Source organism: Centroberyx affinis, unplaced genomic scaffold (genome assembly GCF_046629955.1).
Source record: "Centroberyx affinis isolate AG114_WGS23_722 - 3 ecotype Tasmania unplaced genomic scaffold, CSIRO-AGI_Caff_v1 ptg004325l_1, whole genome shotgun sequence".
Classification (NCBI taxonomy): domain Eukaryota; kingdom Metazoa; phylum Chordata; class Actinopteri; order Beryciformes; family Berycidae; genus Centroberyx; species Centroberyx affinis.
Window position 1 is genome coordinate 32,415 of NW_027282032.1, and position 21,123 is coordinate 53,537.

The 21,123-nt window shown below is 41.9% G+C and overlaps 1 protein-coding gene across 1 annotated transcript; it reads left to right on the forward strand.

Moving 5' to 3' along the window:
* Positions 1 to 578: 578 nt before the first annotated feature.
* Positions 579 to 20,682, forward strand: LOC139664606 (bridge-like lipid transfer protein family member 3A). The gene is made up of 21 exons (XM_071543499.1): positions 579 to 627; positions 4,484 to 4,646; positions 5,319 to 5,357; positions 5,606 to 5,697; positions 5,837 to 6,026; positions 6,468 to 6,608; positions 6,798 to 6,968; positions 7,473 to 7,653; positions 7,805 to 7,891; positions 9,809 to 9,979; positions 10,473 to 10,615; positions 11,380 to 11,521; positions 11,704 to 11,897; positions 12,098 to 13,341; positions 13,514 to 13,698; positions 13,784 to 13,929; positions 14,215 to 14,365; positions 16,043 to 16,308; positions 16,630 to 16,762; positions 16,933 to 17,030; positions 17,664 to 20,682. The coding sequence occupies exons 1-21, from the start codon at positions 584 to 586 to the stop codon at positions 17,778 to 17,780; spliced, it is 4,098 nt and encodes a 1,365-aa protein (XP_071399600.1). The 5' UTR covers positions 579 to 583; the 3' UTR covers positions 17,781 to 20,682.
* Positions 20,683 to 21,123: the final 441 nt, after the last annotated feature.

Here is a 21,123-nt window from a genome sequence, read left to right on the forward strand (position 1 = left end):
ACTACATGCAGCCAGCAGGGGTTGCTAGTTGACACTTTCCCTCCCGTCGCTTCTTATCAAGAGGGTTACGCAAGTTACGTAGCTGGAAAAGATTCTGTGCATTTTACGTGAGATTTACGCAAGGAGGGGGCTACATACTACAGCCAAGCGGGTTTAGTACGAGGACAGCACTATGCAACAACCAATGTATAACATTTTCTCTCCATACTTGTTGTCATCAAGCAACGGTGTTTATATTTGTCTTATTTCTGTTTTCATTGAAATATTTTGGCGTGCTTCGTGGGATTTTCTTAACCACCTCCCACTGGATGCTCCCCCGAAAATCCAGCAGATGGCATCGTGTATGTGACTTATGCCTGTGTTGGTGGAGTGTGGGGACAGTTGACTGTCCGGCCGGCGGTGGAAGGAGCCTGTCTGACGTTGCCCAGGCAGCTAGGCTGTAACGTTACCATAGGGCTGTACCAGCAGAGGCTAGCAAGATGCGACGTGGAGTGCGGTGCACATTATTGAGATACCCGCAAAATAGTATATGTGTATTTAAGTAAAAAGCAGCTGATATTCTTCGACACGAACACAGACAGAAATGGCCGGGATTATTAAAAAGCAAATTCTGAAACATTTGTCCAGGTAAGTGTCATCTTTGGCTGTACGTGTTAGCTAGCTAGCCCAGCTGGCTCATGTTTATGTTCGTTGTATTGAAAACAGCACAGCTAACGTTAGTTAGCTAACATTATCTACTCAGATGTTCACAGTCACTACCAGATAGCTTAACGCTACACATTATAGCAGACCAAAGAGAGTAAAGAGTCTCAGTGAAGACAGTGAACGCAGCAAACCACCTTGACCTGAATCATGATTTTTGATTTATCAGTTTTCTAAGTTTATATAGGCTATGTGTGTTGAGTAGTGATAAAATAGGCTTATTTGCTATCTTATTTGCTTTGGCAAGCTGATACAGAGTCTGGGCCCTAATATCCCCCATCACCCCCATCTTTTCTAACATTCAGTAGTCAATATTTCGGAATGGAAATGTAAAGAAAGTGAAATAGGATATCTGCTCTCATTTATAGATGAAAAACTTTCACTACTGCATTCTGAACTAGTGTTAGACTTAAAGGGATGTATGGTTGAGTAGCTGGAATTCACCTATTTTTAGAATTAGATATCTATCTATCTATCTATCTATCTATCTATCTGAAAGGACAAATCAGGATGAAATTTTGGAGGCTCTGCAGATAACTCCTGCCACCAAAAAGGGTATATAACTACCCAGGGTAAAAGTAAAAGTAGAGGTTTATCATTGTATTGTTTTTTTAAGTATCATTCCTATTTTGGGTATATGAATGATACGATTTTAAAGCAATCAAATCTCTTTAAGCACAGGGATAATTTGGATTAAACAATAACTTGTGAGATTGTGACAATTATGGAGGCAGTGTTTGTTATGGAGGCAGTCTTTTACAGATTTATGCTTTTTGTGCCCCGAATACAAGTGTGTGAAAAGCCTTAACCATTCAAATCAGCAGTGTATATTGAATGTGTGTGTATTTACTGAGCCCTGACCTTGGAAAAGGTTGTGCTTGTTCAGTTGTGTTGGGGCCTAGGCAGAGAGATCCAAAAACACATCCTCAGCTGAAATTAACTGAGATTTCTCAAAATTGCCAAAATATTTGTGACAGTGACATTTATAGAAAGTCTGCTTAACATTAAGTCACATGAAAGAATTAGGCCTACATCTGTCCTAAATTCATAGGGAGTGTTATATTGTTCACTTACAAAAATATAACAGAAACACAGCTATACCAAGTTTTCAGACACCCTGATACCGATACTTGTAGTTTAAAAGTAGACATGCTTGTAACTTCAGCTGTGGGTGCTATTCCAAGCTTGTTCTTAATCACTAGACAGACGTTTTGTTTAGTAACCTACTTAGTCTTACCTTGAATTAGCCACATTGTGTATAAAAACACACAGACGGGCAGCTCTAAATGAGTTTAGAGGAACACTGGACAAGAAGACCTGTGTTGACCTCTGTGTTAACTGTGTGGCCTGTCATCTGACATGGTATGGTAAAAAGAAAAAACTGGGTAACTGCCCTCTGCAAAGATGAAGACTGACTCTCTACTGCATGATGACTTGAATGAGCAAAGTGACTTGAGGGCTGTGGATGATGCGGTGATTGAGTCAGCACTGCTGCTATGGTCAGATGTGAAAAAGTTTTAGTAGAAGACAGTCTATGCCTAGAGATTAGCCAGCAGCTTGTGGCAGTCTTACTCCTGCGGCACGTAGTCAGATATTATATTGCAGTCATCTTCAGCATCATGACCAGCGTTGACTGCAGCCTTTTCTCTACACCTGGTTTCACTTCCTTTAAGTGCTGTGCCACTGCCCAGGAGACATGCAGCCTGCTGCTGTGTGATGCACAGTCTCCCTTTTGTAAGTTGTATTGCTGCAATCCTTGTTGCGTTTGCTGTTGCTTCATGTTTGGCAGTGCTGACAGTTGGTAAGATATTTATTTTGGTGGGAAAGACAATGTTGAAATGTGTTTTAAAGGTCTTTATTACCCCAGACAAATGGGGTAAAGGCCAAACTTGATCACTAGCCTGGACAGGAGATGTTTAATAAAACAGGGGTTTCTCATAGACTGATGCTTATTCGCCTTGTGTTTCCTGTATTGGTTGCTGAATAATTAAAATAATTATTTGCTCCAGATAGACACACAGTGGACACAAAGGTACATATACAAGCAAATACATTTTTTGGACCGTAGCTTGTTTTTTTGATAGGATTTAGTCCAAGCATTTTAATATGCCCTTTTCAACAATCCTGCATCCTGCTGTTAGAAATCATCTCTGTTGGACATTTTCAGTCTATTTTCTCATTCCATAATGTTCTTGATATTTATTTATTAGCTGCCGAATCAGTGACTTCCTTCACCTCTCTTTGGGCATCTGTTTGGTATACTCCTTTCCTCAGGCAGGATGATGACAAAATCAAATCAGCAGTCTTAACCAAGCATACAATGCATTCCTGCTAGTCACAAGAATCTGTACGATATGGATGACAAGAAAGTGTCCAGCTACTATAATTTCTTTGCTCCAAACACACAAACGTAGCCTAAACCTTTCATAGCACTTCTTTATCCACTGGTTGTAAATTAACTATTTGGAGTGTGACCCTTTTGTGCTAATCTTTGAAACACATTTTTTCATATTGTTTAGTATTAAAACCAAGATATTGTGCTCCAAGCCAAGTTTGTACAATGACTTCTTTTTTGCTGCCTTTGACAAGCTCTGGAATTTCTCTACTGCTTAAACCACGCTAATCTTTACAATTAGCTTACTGTTGCCTAGTTTGATCAATAATAGCGCGACTATAGCCTTTGCTCTAATGTAGGTCTATATTATATCCTAAACCATCTTCGATCTTATCTGCTCATCCAAAACAGAATCATATTACAATGCCATGTGTTGTACAGACTAGCCCAAGCTATTTTCTGACATGGCAACTATAACTTTAAGTTTGTTCTACATCTCACGATCGAACCGTTAAATGGGCTTGAAGAGTGTGTGAGTAATATGAAACGTTCAGATGGGGAAAGTAATGGCCCAGTCTTTGTCCATTATAGAAGATCCGCTTGAACATTATCACAACAGGCCGGCCATTGTATTTGAAATTAATTGGGGAGGAGGGTAGAGAAGTGGTGTTGGTGCTATTGTTCACTGTATAGGGCAGTGAACAACTAGCATGTGTAAGCTTTGACTGGCTTATCTGGTGCAACAAGGCATTAGATCTAGTAATAACATTAAACTTTTGGGCTTAAGTATCTTTGACAACTTGGATCACATTCACATATCATCTTATTACATTCATCATTAACCTACTAAACTATGAGACATACTCTGTAGCCCTTTTGTTTGGCAAATAAGCTAGTGGTTTTTCAGCAGCGTTTTGGGTTGGCCTCTGACACATTTTAAATTAAGTACTCCATATTCTACCAGATTACGTGGACATTTTTTGATGTAGACGTGGCAGAACAGTGTCCAGTCATGCTGTATGTGAAATTATATACTTAACAAGTTAGTTTGCTCCAACTGCTGCTATCTTCACTACTCTGTGTTGGGTTGTAGTCTATTCCTGGCTGTCAGTGTTGTATTTTAGCACCTGTGGAGAGGTTAAGCCAGATGGAGGGTACTGCTGTGAGAATCTAGCCAAGAGGCTGCTCCAGCTGCCCAGGATGACTCATTCAGTTGCAACAATTTTCAATTAGAGTACAACTCTCTGGCTCAGCTCGGCGTAACCCAGCTTCAGTTTTCACTTTTGTATCGTTCTATCTCCAGGGATCAAGTGAAGTATACCGTCTATAATGTCAGGTGTTTCCCTGATAAAGCCTATTTGAAACGACCTATTCCAGATATAGGATGTTTTTCGCCCCTTAACCTCCCCCTGCCCGAATAACATTTGATCTCATTCCTTTCCCTAGGTTCACCAAGAATCTGTCCCCAGACAAGATCAACCTGAGTACTTTGAAGGGGGAGGGGCAGCTTTCCAACCTGGAGTTAGATGAAGAGGTTCTGCAGAACATGCTTGACCTGCCTACCTGGCTGGCTGTCACTCGGGTCTACTGCAACAAAGCTGCCATCAGGGTATGTCACTGACTAGTCAAACCAGATTGGATAGCTGGTCTGACAGCTGAGGCCGTCTCCCTTTCTAAAGAGTAATCCTACAGGTCAAAGCTGGTACAGAAAAATATACATAATCCATGTCATTTTGGTAATTGTCTCATGTTTCATTTTCAGACAGAAAATGAGTATTCTATCTTTTAACGTTGAAGAGCTTGCTTTTGAATTTCAGGGTAGGTTTAGTCCTCAGACCCATTAGAGCCATAGAGGAAATGAGCAGTGGCAGCACTACAGATAAGCATTTCCTAGACACACCGCTGAGGTCAGTGTGATTCTCCAGACCACCACTGGCTGTAGATAACAGAGGCGAGCTGTGATGCAGAGAGACACAAAAGGCCAGAGGCTAAAGAGATTGTGAGAGATTCAGGCAGGTGTACACTGAACTAGCTGGATGGCTTGGTTTGTGTTGCCCAAATGTTCCCATTAATGTCATATCTGTAAGACAGCTTGTTTGAAACAAGATTTGATCATAGTATGGCAGTAATGCAGTTACTGTTGTCGCCCTTGTGGTGATGTTTCATGGTAGTTTGATACTTACTGTGCCGTGTACACAGTGAATGATAAACGTTGCGTCAGAGTGCTGTGGCAAGTGTTTATGATTGACTCAGTTGTCCCCTGCTGTCTTGTCTTTTTCAGATACAATGGACAAAGTTGAAAACAAGCCCCATCTGCTTGGTAAGAATGTTAATTATATTTATCTCTTTCTCCAGTTTCTCCCTCTGCCTTGTTATACAACAATAACCTGCCTTAGGCATCGCTCTGTCTCCATTGTTGTTTCACTTTTTGTCATACAGCTCTTTAACAAAAGATATAACAGGGTGTGCTCTTTGCTCTGACATCATTTGCAATGGTTAGGCTGTCTATTTCTCTATTCATACTTACTGAATTGTATGCTGAGTATTATACTTTTCTCCTGTGTGCAGTTCTTGGATAAGGTAGAGGTGGAGATGAGGACATGTGAAGAGCCACGTCCACCTAATGGCCCCTCCCCTATAGCTATCACAGCGGGCCAGAGGTAAGCCTGCATAAACCTGGCAGTTTGTCTTAAAACCTGTTGTTTAGCCAAGGACATATCTGATGCTGAATACATTGTGTGTCCTATACACGGTCAGCCCATCACCTTTGCTCATGTTCATATTGCGTGTTACTTACAGCGAGTACGGCTTCGCTGAGAAGGTGGTGGAGGGCATGTCTGTGATCATCAACTCCATTACCATCAAGGTGCACGCCCGTGCCTTCCACGCCTCCTTTGAGCTCTGGCAGCTACAAGGCAACAGCCTCAACCCCAAATGGCAGCGCAGTGACCTCCGCTACACCCGCATCACCGACCCAAAGAGAGGAGAGGTACCGCACAGCGCACAGTTTTATTTTTATTTTCTCACCACCAGCTTAACCACTGTTCTGCCTGGATCTATGTAATGCCTGGACGTATTCAGTGTTCCTGCCACAGAAGCAGTGTGTGTCTACCAGGCCTGCAGTAAATCATTTAATCAGGCCAATTGTTTTGGTCTTTATCAGCCACAGTGACTCCAGGTTGAGATGTCTGACTTCTCTAAATGAGATCTCGTAATCCACTTAAAAAGAAATTCATGTTTGCCTGTGAGATGACGTTTTATTTGTGCTCTCTGCTTGTCTCAGAGAAAAACATTTGCCTTGACTCAACAGTACCAGTCATGGCATTCAAGTGTAGGAACATGGTGTGTATGTTTTGCTGTGTCTTCCTGTCTCTCTGTGTATGACCTCAGATAGAGGCGGGTGGTTTGATACATGTATTCTCTCACTCAGGTGTTGACTTTCAAGGAAATTAACTGGCAGAGTCTGCGAATCGAGGCTGATGCCATAGAGAGTGAGGACCAGGACCTAGGTAGCACCCCGTTACGCCTCATCACCAACCAGGGACGCATTCGCATCGCTCTCAAACGCAGAGTAAGATTGTGTCACATTACTGTGGAGTTTCTACCATTCATTTAAGTCTAATAAAAATTCACAATATTTGTTATCATAAAAAGATGAGGCACAACTAGATCTGCCAGAATTGCTGAAAATCATGAACTTGATCTAAATCACAAATTATTTGTTAAAAACCCTTTTATTCTCCTTCATGGCTCTGTCAAGGTCAAGGACTGTAATGTGCTGGCATCCAAGTTGCTTTTCATCCTGGACGACCTGTTGTGGGTACTGACGGACTCTCAGCTCAAAGCTATCATCCATTATGCCAAATCTCTCAGCGAGGCCATGGAGAAGTCTGCGCAGCAGAGGAAGAGCATGACTGCTGAATCCCTGCAGGTCCTGCCCCCTTCCTGCGTTCCTTATTGATGTTTTCAGAATAAACTGAAAAGCTTCATTTAATCATTTATTGAAGACTACTTGCTTTAAATGCTTTAACTACATATTTTGTTCCTACCTTGGGTGTACTTTATAAAAAAAAAAGTATGTAACTCGAGTACATAAAACAACGTAACTTGAAAACTATACTCCCTCACTAGTATCCCTCCTGAGTCTTCATTTTATTTATTTCTACATAATTTAATTGATGTGTAATACAACACTTATTCTATACCCTCTCATGACAACACTTAAAGACAAATTCAAACCCATTAACTCTTAATAACTCTTGTACAAATTAAATTTGTGCAAGACTGTTTCTATAATGTGTTGTATATATTACGTAAGGTTTGTTTTTGTGCCACTTTAAGATTTGTGTTGCAAGACATTTCTTGTAAATGTAAATTTTGTTAAATCTGCTATTCCGCTTGGTAATGTAGATCTTCTACCTCTTCTATGTTGCAGACCGCTCCTCCATCTCCTGGCATCCACACCCTGTGGTCAGAGCCCCCACCTCCTCCTGCTGGTGCCCCCAGCAACCTCAGTCAGTACTTTGAGCTCTATGATGTCAAAGAGTCTTCTTATCACACCTTCATATCCCGCTTGGACTTACACATATGCAACGACAGTTCTTCAATGGACCCTGGTTAGTTGGATAACTCATTTTCTGCTTCAGCTAGTTATAAGTGTGCTTGTGTGCTCAAAGTAATCCATGAAATACACTGAATTGTTAAGCATTTGAACCATAATTATCTTTTAAAGCTGACTTTTAACCCCTGTCATGTGATGTTCCATAGATGAGCCTCCTGCACCGGGCTCGCAGGGCGCCATGCAGCTGACTTTTAGGAAGCTGGGTTTTGACTACTATCCTATCCACAGACCTGGTGAGTCTGATGACTGGTCCTTTCAGCCTCTCTGCTCGTAATTTAACTGCTGTCTTCCCTGGGGCTCTTTTGGGCTCCCACTGAATCCACAGCATTCACCCAGGACTAAGTGTAAGAAGGATTACTGTTCAAGCAGACTAATGGCTTGGGAGAGCGTGCCTAGTGCCATTATTCTCAGTGGAATTCCTGAAGTGTAGAATGTAGAGCAGCAGAATCGCCTCTGGAGCTCACCGTCCCATCAGCACCGCAAACTCTACGATTATTTCATGAGCAGTGTTCTTGGTCTGATACGGTCAATGATGCAGAGTTTAAAAAAAAAAATGCATGTTTTTATTCTACTACTTGATTTAATGAAACATTATGTTCTTCTAATTAAGCTAAATGGGGAAGAGGAAAAATGAATACATATATGAGTTGAATAATAAGAATAGTTGTTAAGCACTTTTCTACAAAGAGACTACAAAGTGCTTTAACAAGTAAAAGCAAACATCATACTCATGAATGAAAACAAACAATGAAAAACAAGGCTACGAATCTGACAGCCCCACAATCATAACAGACCTGAATCGAACTCGGGTCTCTCGATTGAGAGTCTGCAATCTAACTCCCTGCAGCACACTTTCACCCACGTGACAAAAACTGGTGAACAGAGCAACTGACCGACAATGCGATCCATAGAGCCCCTGCTGTTGAATGAGAATAGAGTCAAACAATGTAATGGTAAAAGAAAATAGGATAAACAATGCCACATAAAAGCAAGTCTATAAAAATATGTTTTAAGTAGTCAATTTAAATGACAACACATACAGCATAAGCGCCTCAGACAGGGTTAGGGTTTAGGGTTAGTAAAAGCCTCCCTTTCTCTTAAGTGTAGAATACTGTATTATAGAATACTGCTAGACTATAACTTAACTCATATTAAGGTCAGAAAGAGCCAGGGTCTGATAATATCTGTGTTTGAGTACTTAAAACCTGTGCAGAGCTCTGTGGTATCTTCTATTTTATCGACATACTGTCTCTTCAGTTGCAGAGCGTGTCAAATATTTGGAAACACTCCACTGTTGTTTCCTCTAGCAAAGTGTGAAACCCCAAAAGTGCTTAATGACTTCAGACCCGTCACTCTTAGTTCCCTAGTCATGATAAACATTTGAAAACATAAAGGAAGTGTTAACCCAGGTAGAGAAGTTGCTGGATCCTCTTCAGTTTGTGTATGGATGGAGGACAAGGACCCTAAGATCATGCCAGGCTTTTATTCATAGATTTTCCCTCAGCTTTTAATACTATCCAGTCACACCTGCTTCCAGAGAAACCTATCGCTCATTTTAAGCTTGATTTTAACACTACTGGATGGATATTTGACTTTTTAAATAACAGGTCCCAGTGTGTGAGAGTAAATGACTGTGATCAAAAGCAGTGTTATTGAGTGGGTGGACAACTATAAATACCTGGATACCATTCTTGACAACAAATTGCGTTTTGAGCCTAATAGAGATGTCATCGGTAAAAAAAAGAGTCTCAACAGCGTCTCTCCTTTCTGAGAAAATTCTGAGAAAACTCTTTTAACGTTTCCATCGTAATTATGACACTTTTACAGAAGTTCTATTGAATCTGTTTTAACCTTTTGCATAGTGGCTTGGTTTGAAAACCTTAACCTGTCCTCTAAGAAAGTAAAGGTGGCAAGCAAGATCATTGGGGTGATTCAGGCCCAGTTCTTAGACATCTTTAAGAAGCAGGTCCTGAGGAAGGCCAGTGTTGGAGCTCTCACCTATTTGCACTTTTGTAACCCCAATCTGTAGCAATCGCATTGTCTGATGTATTGTAATTGTCTTTATTGTGTTATTTGAAATCCAAATTTCCCCTTGAGGGACAATAAAGGTTAATGTTAATAACTGCCTTTTTGATACTGCTCTACTCCAGCTGATGGATGTCGACACTGGGAGCGCCACAGTGGAGCCATGGAGGCGCAGGCCCAGTGGGCTGGGAAACTGCTGCAGGACTTCCAGAGGAGAGCAGAGGCTTCTGGGTTTCCTGGGCCACACGCTGAGGGGCTCCACCCAGCCAGGGACTCCCCTGCAAAGAATGCTCAAGGTATGGATATTAACATAAGTTGCCAGATTTACCTTGGTATGGGAATTATATTTCTTTCACACCTACCAAACGTAGTTACATAGATATAGATATAGATACATATTCACTCTCTCCCTCCCTGACAGAAATTCAGTTTTCACAGTAGCAAAACAGTTGAGACACAGTAACCAACATCAAAATTTTCATGATTAAAAAAAACGTATTTACCTCCCTGTACAATCACTCGACTTGTTAACATATCAAAATATTACACAGTAATCAAAATAAAAGCTGTGTCCCCACCCCCATATAAATCAACATATAACACAGAAAAAAACAATAGAAAGTTTTATACAGCATACATTATATACAGCGTAAGAAAGTGCACAAATAAAATAAATATATATATATGGAGAACATTGTCTATGATCTAGTCAGGAAACTGAATTGTTTCACATGGTTTGGGTCACTTATATTGTCATAAAATTGTTTCTGTCATATATACATACTGTAGATGGACAGTCTAGTCCCAAGTGCCCCCCTGACAAAGAGCAGGCATCCAGCAGGAACTCCGTCACAGCACCTCCAGGTACGCCACTGAAGAGGCTGCGCTCCAGCTGTGTGGTGGTCAGGATGGATGACCTGGACATTCACCAGGCAGGTTTTCAACATCAACTCATTTGATTTACCTCCTGTCCCTAACAGCAATCATATTCTTATTCTACGATTGTTATGCTCACTGGGAACTGTGACAAAAGAGGATACAGAGTTATGTCTCGCTCTGTAGAAAAGACTGCTGTAATAATTCATCACGTTTTTTATTCTAATGTGTCGCTTAAATACCCCAGCAAGAATAGAAGAATCCTTAATGCATCGCGACACTTAGCTGCTCCATTGCTTTTCAGCTCAGATGGAGAAAACCCCTGCCATTTCAAATTCCACTCCTGCTGCTTCTGCGGTTTCACTTTTTGCACACACACACATTTTCACACTTTCCATCATGAGACAGTGTGACATTACCATGGTTATTTTAAGTTTAAGATGCTTGTAGTTCCCCATTTGTTAGAAGTAGAGAAACCCTGGGGAGATTATTTACATTTCTGACTCCAATTTCATAATGTGTGTTACGTCCCCGAAATTACCCAGGGGATGAAGGGAGTAACATATGAAATTAACCGGGGGACAAAGAAGCTGAGAGAACGGAAATATATAAACAAACCACAGATTTATTAGCATTACCAAATACCCAAACACACACCCCCACACTACTGCCATAACAATGTGACAGGAAGTAGTTGACGTTTTGATCCAGGCGTTTTAGTGCCTTTTGAGCAACACATTGAATACTTCACTTAAGTACTTGAGTACTTCACTATTCTACACTATTCTTACTATTGTAACCTCTTCACCTCTATATCCAGGTGTCTACAGGGGGCCGCCACAATAAGAAGACCCAGTCTTTAATATCCTGTAACCGCAAAGCACTGCGCTTGCCAGACAATGTGCCAGCAATCCATCTGCAGTTCACTGAATACTACTTTCCTGACAACCCCACTTTTTCAGGTATGGTCTTATCTCCTATATTTAACCCTTTTGTGTTTATTATGCAAAGAAACATCTTGGGACGATACAGGGCTCTCATTTTTGTAGCATATCCACCTAAAAAGTCATGCTACCTTGCTAACGGCCCCTGTCTAATGGGAATCTCATAATGCCAGGTTCTCCCTTTTGTTCCCTCCTTCCAGTGCCCACCTCCAACCTGTATGCCCAGCTGAACAGCCTCCAGCTGTGTGTGGACCCAGTCAGTGTGCTGTGGATCAATCTGTTCTCCAGGGGTCTGCTGCGCACCTTGGATCAGGTCAAAGCTTTCTACCATTTGCAAGACAGCAGCAAGGCTGAGGAGCATGTGGACATCCGCATGGATGCAGCTCAGCTCAAGGTGACTCAAATGACAGACAACTGTTTTCACATAGTAAAGTGGTTCTTTTTGATTTGGGGATTTAGTATAGTATAGTTTAAGAATACTCATGGAGCCCCTTCTTGCTGTCATTGGAGCCATTACATTTCATATAAATGTCTCTGGATGTTATTAGTTGGTTCGTTGCAGACATTTAAGTTTTCTTGTTTTTTTTTCTATAGCTGATAATTCCCTTGGATTCTTCCATCTTGGACCATCCAGAGCGTCCCCAGTCCCTCTGTATTATTGTACCCCAGATGGTTCTCAGCAACACCCGACATTGCCCCCATGGCACCAAAGCTGACCTCAACAGCACCTATGGCAGCTTCGCCACCTGCCCCTTCTTCCAGCCCACGCCTGCCTGCCCCTTTCCCAGGGACAAGAGTGCCTTCCACCCCCTTCCCTCCACCTTCCTCCAGCACTCTCAAGAGATGGAGCCCCAGTCTCTGTTGAACGGGAAGCAGCTTCGGTCCCAGGACATCTGGTCTCTCAGTCTATCCCGTGTGACCCTGGGCTTTGATGGAGCTCGGCGATGCCCCAAAGGCAGAACCCAGCCCTTCGTTGAGCCCTTTGCCATGTCTGTGTGGATGTGCCAGCCCTCTGCCTTTAATCGTGGTTTAACGTCTTCCCCCACCAGTCCCAGCACGGCCCACCCGCCCTCTTCAGAGCAGGGGGCTCAGCAGGAGGAGGCTTCGCTGGCCTCTTTCCACTTTCTGGCCCACGCCATCACTCCAATAAAGATGTGGCTCAACCACTACCAGTATGTGGCCCTGCTGAGGATGAAGGATGCCATGGCCCGCTTGGGGGCAGAGTTGGGCCGGGACACGCGGGACGCTAAGCAGGCCCATGGCCAGCAGACAAAATCTGCCACAGTGTGTCTTGGCCTCCTTGTGGACTCGGTGGAACTTGGGCTCCTGTTGCCACCAGCCTCCACTGAGCCAGAGGAGGAGGTCCCCCATACCCCAGAGACAGACAGCCCCAGCATAACAGACTCTGACATCTCCCCCACTCATCACTCTACTGATCCAGGAGTCCTGGAAGACAGCGGGATAGGAAATGGCATGACCTCCATCAATGCAGCCACTGTCACTGTGTTTGATCAGGATGAACAAGACGGGGTTGTGGAGGAGGCCTGTGAGGCTGTGGAGGAGGGGCCAGAAGGGCAGGGGATGGTAACACAGGAGGATGCCACTCTCCTCTCACCTCCCCTTTCTCCTGGACATCCCCCTGGCCTGTCCCGGGACCCATCCACCTTCAGCCTGGAGGGAGAGCTGTCCAGCGCCATTAACGCCACCAAGGATGTGACCAAAGATGCCATCAGTGCCTCTCTGGACCTGACCAAAGGGGCTTTCTCTATTACAAAAGACGCCTTCAGCATGCTGAGTCGTGGCTCAGGGATGAGCAAACTGTTCACTCCACAGGCAAAGTAAGTCTCAGTGTTCTCCTGCTGGGCTGTTGGCAACACAATGGTCTGCATTAGTCTGGAACCCATACTGAGCACCACATGCTTTTACTGGCTGTCCTTTACCACTCTCTCTGTGTGTGTGTGTGTGTGTGTGTGTGTGTGTTGTGTGCGTGTGTGTGTGCCACGTGTGTAGGGAACTGGTCCAGCGCTCAGAGGAGTCATCCCCCTCCTTGGCTGCCAGCCTACGCCTCCAATCTATGAAGCAGTCGCCTTCCCAGCATTCCTTTGACAGTGCGATCTTGGACGGCAGCCTGCCTGATGAAAACCTCTCTGTGGATAGCGATGCCAGTGACAACTTTGTTGTCCTCGTGGACTCAGGTGCATAAAACACAATCTCTTGTAGTTTCCAAATAAATTTTTCGGAATTATCCATGTTACACGCACATTTGTTTTGTGTTTCCAGAGTCAGGTGTGGAGTCCATGCGTCCCAACAACACTCCAGTCCCTGTGGCCAGCCATGGCAGCCCTGCCCCCGGGACAGAGGGAGGCTCATCAGTTGACCTCAGCAGCTCCCTGTCCCAAAGCACTGAGGACATGGCTCAGGATATGGTGAGTTATTGTGCCCATGTGAATTGGACAGATGGATGGAGCAATGTTATTTTTGAAATAATGATAATAGTAAACAAATAAAATTTGCCTATGGAGTGAGATTATTTTCTTTAAGAACGTGACACATTGAAAGCAATAGAAAGATCTGCCTTATGGTATCTTGTTTCAAGAAAACAAATATTTTTGTTGTCCAAATTTGTAATAATTCACTAATATTTCAGCAATATTTCAGCAGACCTGAATCTAATTTAGATGTGATCTTATTGTGGTGTGCTCTCATTGCAGTCTTCAGTGTTGTTGCTGGTCGTGAGTGGGATAGCCTGTATCGTAGAAGTGAAGGGAGAAGACCAGGTGGTGGCCGTAGAGGCCCAGAATTTCAACCCCATGCAGATCGGTAACGTCAGAGTATCGGACCTGCTGGCTGGTCTCATACAAGGTAACCTGGGCTACCGCCATGCTGAACCTTTCCAAACCACACTCTCTTGGAAAATTGTTTCAGGCCTCTTCTTCTTCATTTGACTCCGGTCACTTCATTCTCTGTCTTCATATTGTTCCTTTTATCATCATACTTAACCTCATTTTGTTAACCAAGGATGGGTGTTTTATGGTGGTGGAGGCCAAACAATGTATGTAGTCACACTAGTGGAGTTATAAGGTACACTTCTCTGAAGCTAAAGCACTCTATGCATCATCTTTTATGTTGCATAAAATGCCTGCAAAGAAGAATATAGCTACTGTTGTGTTGAAACAAAATGCGTAAATATGCTACGAAAACATTTACAATAAAATTTCTGTTAATCATAAAAATATTGTCCGTGTGACAGACTGAGATTGACTAGTTGTACCTAGTACTATCGTAAAATAAGATTTGGGAAAAATTTGCACACAAACTTTACAGAACCTATTTCATTGCTACTACTGTATATGTGAGCAGTAGCTGCTACATTATGTAGTATAAAGTTACACATTGTAATGTAGATGTACACTGTAGCTGGAACTTATGTACATTGTATACAGTACAGTACAGTGCATATGTAGCCAAAAAAAAATTACATGTGCTTAATTAATTTGCTGATTGTTTAAATGTTATTATCTTGAAATTATCAGGGCTTCACAGCCCTGAAACGCCTCCCTAACATAGTTTATAGTTTATTAAGATCCCCATTAGCTACAGCATTGCAGCAGCTATTCTTCCTGGGGTCCACAAAACAGACTTTACATAGTGACAATGCAACCATCACACTTACATCATAACACATAACATTACAAAATAAACTGGACAAAGACTAGAACACACACACAGACAAGACAAGCTCCTGACAATTCAATAATCAGAAATATACCGTTTCACTCTAGTGTCCCAACACATTTCAAATCATAATACGGTCCATTTCATGCTAGTATTCAATACAGTAATCAAAGATACATGAAATTATTCCGTTTTACTCCAGTTTCCCGGTCCACAACTCAGACCCTCCACGGCCACAAGACACATCAACCCAATCAAACTCATATTTGTATTTTATTTATACTTAGCCAAACCAGTCCTACATCTTTTCAACGTCTCTAGTCAAAAGATACTGTTTAACTAAAATTTTAAACATACATAGAAGCACATGGCACATTCTTTTACCTGCCTTGAAGTGATAGGATACTGTAAGTTTCCAACAGTTGTATTTACTTCTGTCTGTGACATTCATAGAGGTCACACTAAACCCAAAAGGAACATAACATTTAGGTAATAATAGCTGGGTTGCCAGGAGAAATGTATTTTCCAAGAGCTCCAGTGGTCTCTATTCATTCACAGAAATGTAACTTGGGAATGCAAAGTTTATATTTACAAAAGTACCAAATACATGCATATTGAAGTTACATAATGGTCCTGAGGTATGGGATAAGATTCTGGAACTTACTAGTGCGCATGAAAACAAGAAACTTGTCTAGTCACAGCACAAACGGTGTGCAGGGACTGGATGCAGTGTTAAACACACATTTTCATTGCATTTTTACTTATACAAAGTCTATCATCCATTTATGTGGCTATCGGTGCTCAGCCTCCTCTTACTACATGCCCAAATGGCTGACAGAGGTTTTCTCTCCTTTATTTCTCCAGCTCCCGGTGGAGCGGCCCAGGGGCAGGACAGGCAGGGCGTCAGAGCCTCTCCAGTGATGTGCATGAGGGCAGAAATGGGTCCATCTGCAGGACGCCACTGCGCTCTGGCTGAGTCTGTGGGCTTTCTGGAGCTGGGAGTGCAAGGCTGCCAGGCAGAGCTGCTGGCCTCCACCATGACCAACCTGGGGCCTTTTCTTGAAGACGAACTCAGTGCTGATGGCCAGCCGATGAGGATCCACTTGAGCAACATCACCGTCACCCTAAAGGTGGGTCGACGATACTGTGAGAACAAAAGAAAGTATTAGTCTACGGTTGGGGTGAATTCACTTGCAATTCACTCAATATAAAATGTAAATTGAAACTGCAATTCACATGATTCACATAATTTCTTCATAGGTTTGAAATGAGTGATCTTTTTCTTTATACAAAAGAGTTTTTCAGTTTTAAAGAAAATCCACTTCCCAAATTGAATTGAAAGAGTTGACCTCAACCCTTGGCTAGGTTTTGGTCCTTTTCGGGTTTGAGGAATGAACCAATAATGGTGCTGAAGTTATGTGGTTAGCTATAAGGATTCCCCTTGTTTCTAGGATGATGGCCCTAGAATCTACCCTACAGCCCCACAACCTATCCCAGCTACATTCATTGTGGACCAGGTACTGCTAGAGCGCACCGATGATGGCATCTTCAGGCTCAAAGGTGAGCAAGAAATAGAAAGTTTCTGTGGCATTTTATGTGGTTACTGTGACATATTTAACAACAACCAAATATCAGCAGATTTTTAAATACGGTTGATTAACTGTAGAACCACAAATGCTCAAGCTTACGGCATCAGTTGTCAGAAGTTTGAAAAACATGAACAGAAACTGATCTTGATGCACTTTTGATTGCAGCTTGTGACGGTAAAGGCCCTAAAGCCGCAACAGGTGTTCCTGTGGCTGGCCTGGAGAACCCAAACAGTTCCTGCTCTGTTCTCCAACAACAGAGCAAGGTAAGGGAGAGACCCGGAGGCCACACTCTTTCATGCTCCATCCAATCACATGTATGCTTCAGCTTAGTGTATCTGCAGCACAGCCACATCTCAGGCAACAACAGACAAAAGGATATCTGTGCTTAGTATCAATAATTATCTTGCACAAGCATATGAAATGTCAAGTGTAGCATAAATAAAGCGTTAAATCAAGATAACACTTAAAAAGATCACATTGTGTTCACAGTAATTTGTCAGCTATCAAACCGGTTACTATGAGTAACAAAGCTGTTTATACATATTAAGATACATTCACAGGGCTTAAAGTATTTTTCTGTTAAAATATTGGTCAAGTGAAGACATTCAAACCTCACTACTATTTCATCTGAGCTGGATACACATCCTCTTCTCATGTTCTAACTGCAGAGATCTGTTGCCTTAAATACAGCTGTACTACTGCTGTTCCTGTCTGTGTCTCTTGTCGGCTGTAATAGAGACAAAGCAGAGATGTGTCTAAGTACGTGGGGTTGTGTAATGGTATTGTAATTACACCTGTTGCCATACGTCAGAATCCGATCACTTGCCGTAGCACCTTATCCAAGTTTGCCTTAGCTTTGGTTGAAACTAACCAAGCCAATAAACCTGCTGTTACAGAGTCAGCCCGTGGAGTCCCAGCTGTCTGATGCCCAGGCCGCTCTCTCCCAAGCCCTCAGCGACAGAGAGCGCCTCCTTCTGGAGGTCAGGAAGTATGATCCCACGTTTACTCTCTGAGCTGCTTTGTCTTTGACCGCTGAACCCATTACTGCTCCTGCCGGGGAAAGGTGACGGGACGCATCGGGTTGAATGTCAGGAACCAGCAAGACTCGTTGTGGACATGTCTGGACAGTAGACATGTTTGAAAAGAAGATGGATCAAACTTGGATCACCTTATGCTTGCTATATCACACTGTTCCCCAGATTACAACGGAGCCCCTATAACTAAGTATTATTAACAGGGGAACCTATTGAACTAGCTCATAGGTACATTACTGGTACTACTGACATCTGGCAGTCTAGATATTTCTCACTACTATACTAAACACAAATTGTTATGACGTATGGTTAGTTCTCATCCAAATCAGTGTAGACAGTCAAGTTAACTCATTCATGTGGGTTCAGTGTTTGTCATAGAGCATGCAAGGGTAAATAGCGTCAAGCTTTATTTCCCCATCTGTAATTGTTTGTGTTAGAGAAACGTTTGAAGAACACATGCCAAAACCTCTTTTTTTACATGCACTAAGACACTGCCAGAGAGCTGTCAGTCCACCAGTCTTTCCTTGTACAAACCATAACCTAGTGTCAGGCATGCTTTGTTAACACCACTAATTTTATAGCATCATGTCAGCAAGTTTACAAATAGACACTCATGAAGCTAAAATAGACTTATTTAATAGTGTAGAATAGATCCATAGGTGTAAAATACTGTAGATCTGTGTTTCTTTTTTATTTGAAAAGTGCTGTAAAATGATCATTATTAAGCTGCTTTAAGTTAATCACAGACACTTGTTGCAGATGTGTTGTGGAGTAGAGAAAGCAATGCACTTTGTTTCAAAACAGAACTACACTTACATGGAGAGACGGATCTCAATGTCCACCTTATTTGGTTGCTGCACCACCTGGGTGGAATTGTTACACCCTCTTATCAAGTTCTCACCGTTTTCACAGAACGAGTTGAATCATTCCCCAGTGTTATTTTTTTTCTTTGCGTTGTGAAATGCTCATGATTGTTTTGTACTGTGAAACGATGTGCTCTTTGATTTGAATGTCCACTCGAGACACGCCTTTCTGTGGAGAACTGGTTACGCAGTAGCTACAGTATTGTAACTGGGTTAGTCTTTCACTCCAAGCTGGAGCTCTTTGGTCTAAAGAGGAAGTATCCCAGCTACCAGAGATATAATACTTGATCTCCTTAAAACCTTTTTGTAGCTTACCAGGAAACACCCAGAGTGCTAGTTTTATTTCCTCTGCACACAGAAGTTCTTCCTGGATGTGGGTTTAGTTGTAGTTTACTTATTTTCATTTGTCACTACTTTTTTGTTACATTATTATTATTTTTTTTGTATTTGACCAGATTTACCAGGCAGTGTATTTTAGCCATATCAATCAAAAACTAAAGAAATGAGATCAAAAATTTTACGGTGCTGATAATTGCACACAGTGTGTCAAGTAAATTACCAAATTCACTACAAAAACATGGCATGTACATTCTTTTCAGTTTGTGTCAGCTGTAGATTTTATTTATTAAGCCATTTGCCATTTGTTTTGTAGTTGTCACCTTCACTTTTCTACATTAATCCTTGAACTCTTTGTTTTATGGATGGATTCAGACAATGATGGATTGGTTTATCAAAATGCAAATCACCACATTTGTATATAACATATTTTTTTATTCAACATTCAACAGTGATTTGTTTTGGTTTGCTCATATGAAGGTGTCTTCAAAGCCCTTTCTCAATCAGTTCCTACTTCCAAAGGTTATATTGTCAAAGCAGTAGTGTAGCATTTTGCCCCTGGAAGTACAGTTACCCATTGTGATCGGTGCAAAGCTGTTACAGCTCCAGAGATCTACTAACCTTTTAGCTAGCATTCATTATTGTCCCAGCGTACATGGGAGACCTCTGGTGGCTATGACCTGCCACAGTATCCCACCCATTAACAGTATTTGTTTTGTTTCCTTTGGTTGCCTTCCAAGTTATGAATGACAGCTTTGCATTCTCATGGTGGAATGTAAAATATTTCAAGCAATAGAAAGACTCTCTCTGGTTTACCCAAAACCTGAGAAAGAACAATAATGCCAGACATTTCTGATGACAGAATTATGAAATCCCAAGGGTGACTGATATAACAAAGAAAAATGATCTACCTATGTGTCGGTTTTTTAATGTTTTCTCCTTAACTGCATGTGTGTTCACATCCTCACGGTCTGTCAGTGTCACAAAGCAGTGATACTGCCCTTTAACCTCAATATCACTCAAAATGGGCATCCTTTTCGTTGCTTTTGGTGTTTATGTTCTGCATGGCCTTAGTAGACAAAGATACTGTGGTACGAAATTGAACGTCCCATTTTAGAAGAAATGTGTACCTGTAAAGTTTCCAAAGTGTCCAAATTCCCTCTCCTCAAACTCCACCCAATCGGGCCTCAGTGCCAAGTAGGGTGCCCACTCTGCTGACAAACTGGTGCTCTAAGCTCCGTCTGCTCATCACCTGTCATGTTACACTTCCTTTGCACTCTAGAGCAGGTCAGGGTTACCACGACAACATAACCCTCACCCAGTGTGCCATGCAAAAAGAAGGGGGTAGAGGGAGAGTGACGCAACACTCACTTAAAGCGGTACGTCTTGTTCTGTTACTATTCATATGAATGACTTGGCAAAATTCTTGTGATTGGTGAGCAGATGCATGTACTAAGATGATTGTCTTGTGGTTTCTGCCTTGTGGATTATTTGCACTTGTGTGGTACGTCACTGGACATTGCACTTGTTTTAATGTGAATCACTTCAAAGGATTGCAGATGAATCCTTTTGAAAACTTCCTTGATGCAAATGTTGGAGGCCCTCTAGACAGTATTTCTTTTTTTTGGCGGATTTAGAATTCCTTACATTGAATTTTGTATTGTTATCATCACTTAATTGAATCTAATCTAAACTTGGTTCTGTGAACCAAAAGTAGTATGTTGGAAATATTTTAAACTGGATAAAAAATAAATTGCTGAACATAATTATGTTGTGCCTTTATTTGATAACTGGTGGATCGTGAATGCATGTTTGTGAATTATGTTTTTGAAAAAAAATTTGTTGCACCTACAGTATATAAACAGTATCATAAATTATTCATAACCTTTTTAGTTGCATTAGTCAGACCACGAGTCTTCCATATTCATGAGATCCTCAGTTTAGATGTGTAGATCAGTTCAACCCAAATAAAAGGCCTTATACATTTCAAAATTAAATTTGACAATCAGTTCTAGGCTCATGAGCCACATGAAATGTCTTTGAACCAATTTTAGAAGATAAATGAGTCATCTTGCATCATAGCTGAGATTTCTTTACCTTGAAAACTGTTTCTTCTATAATTT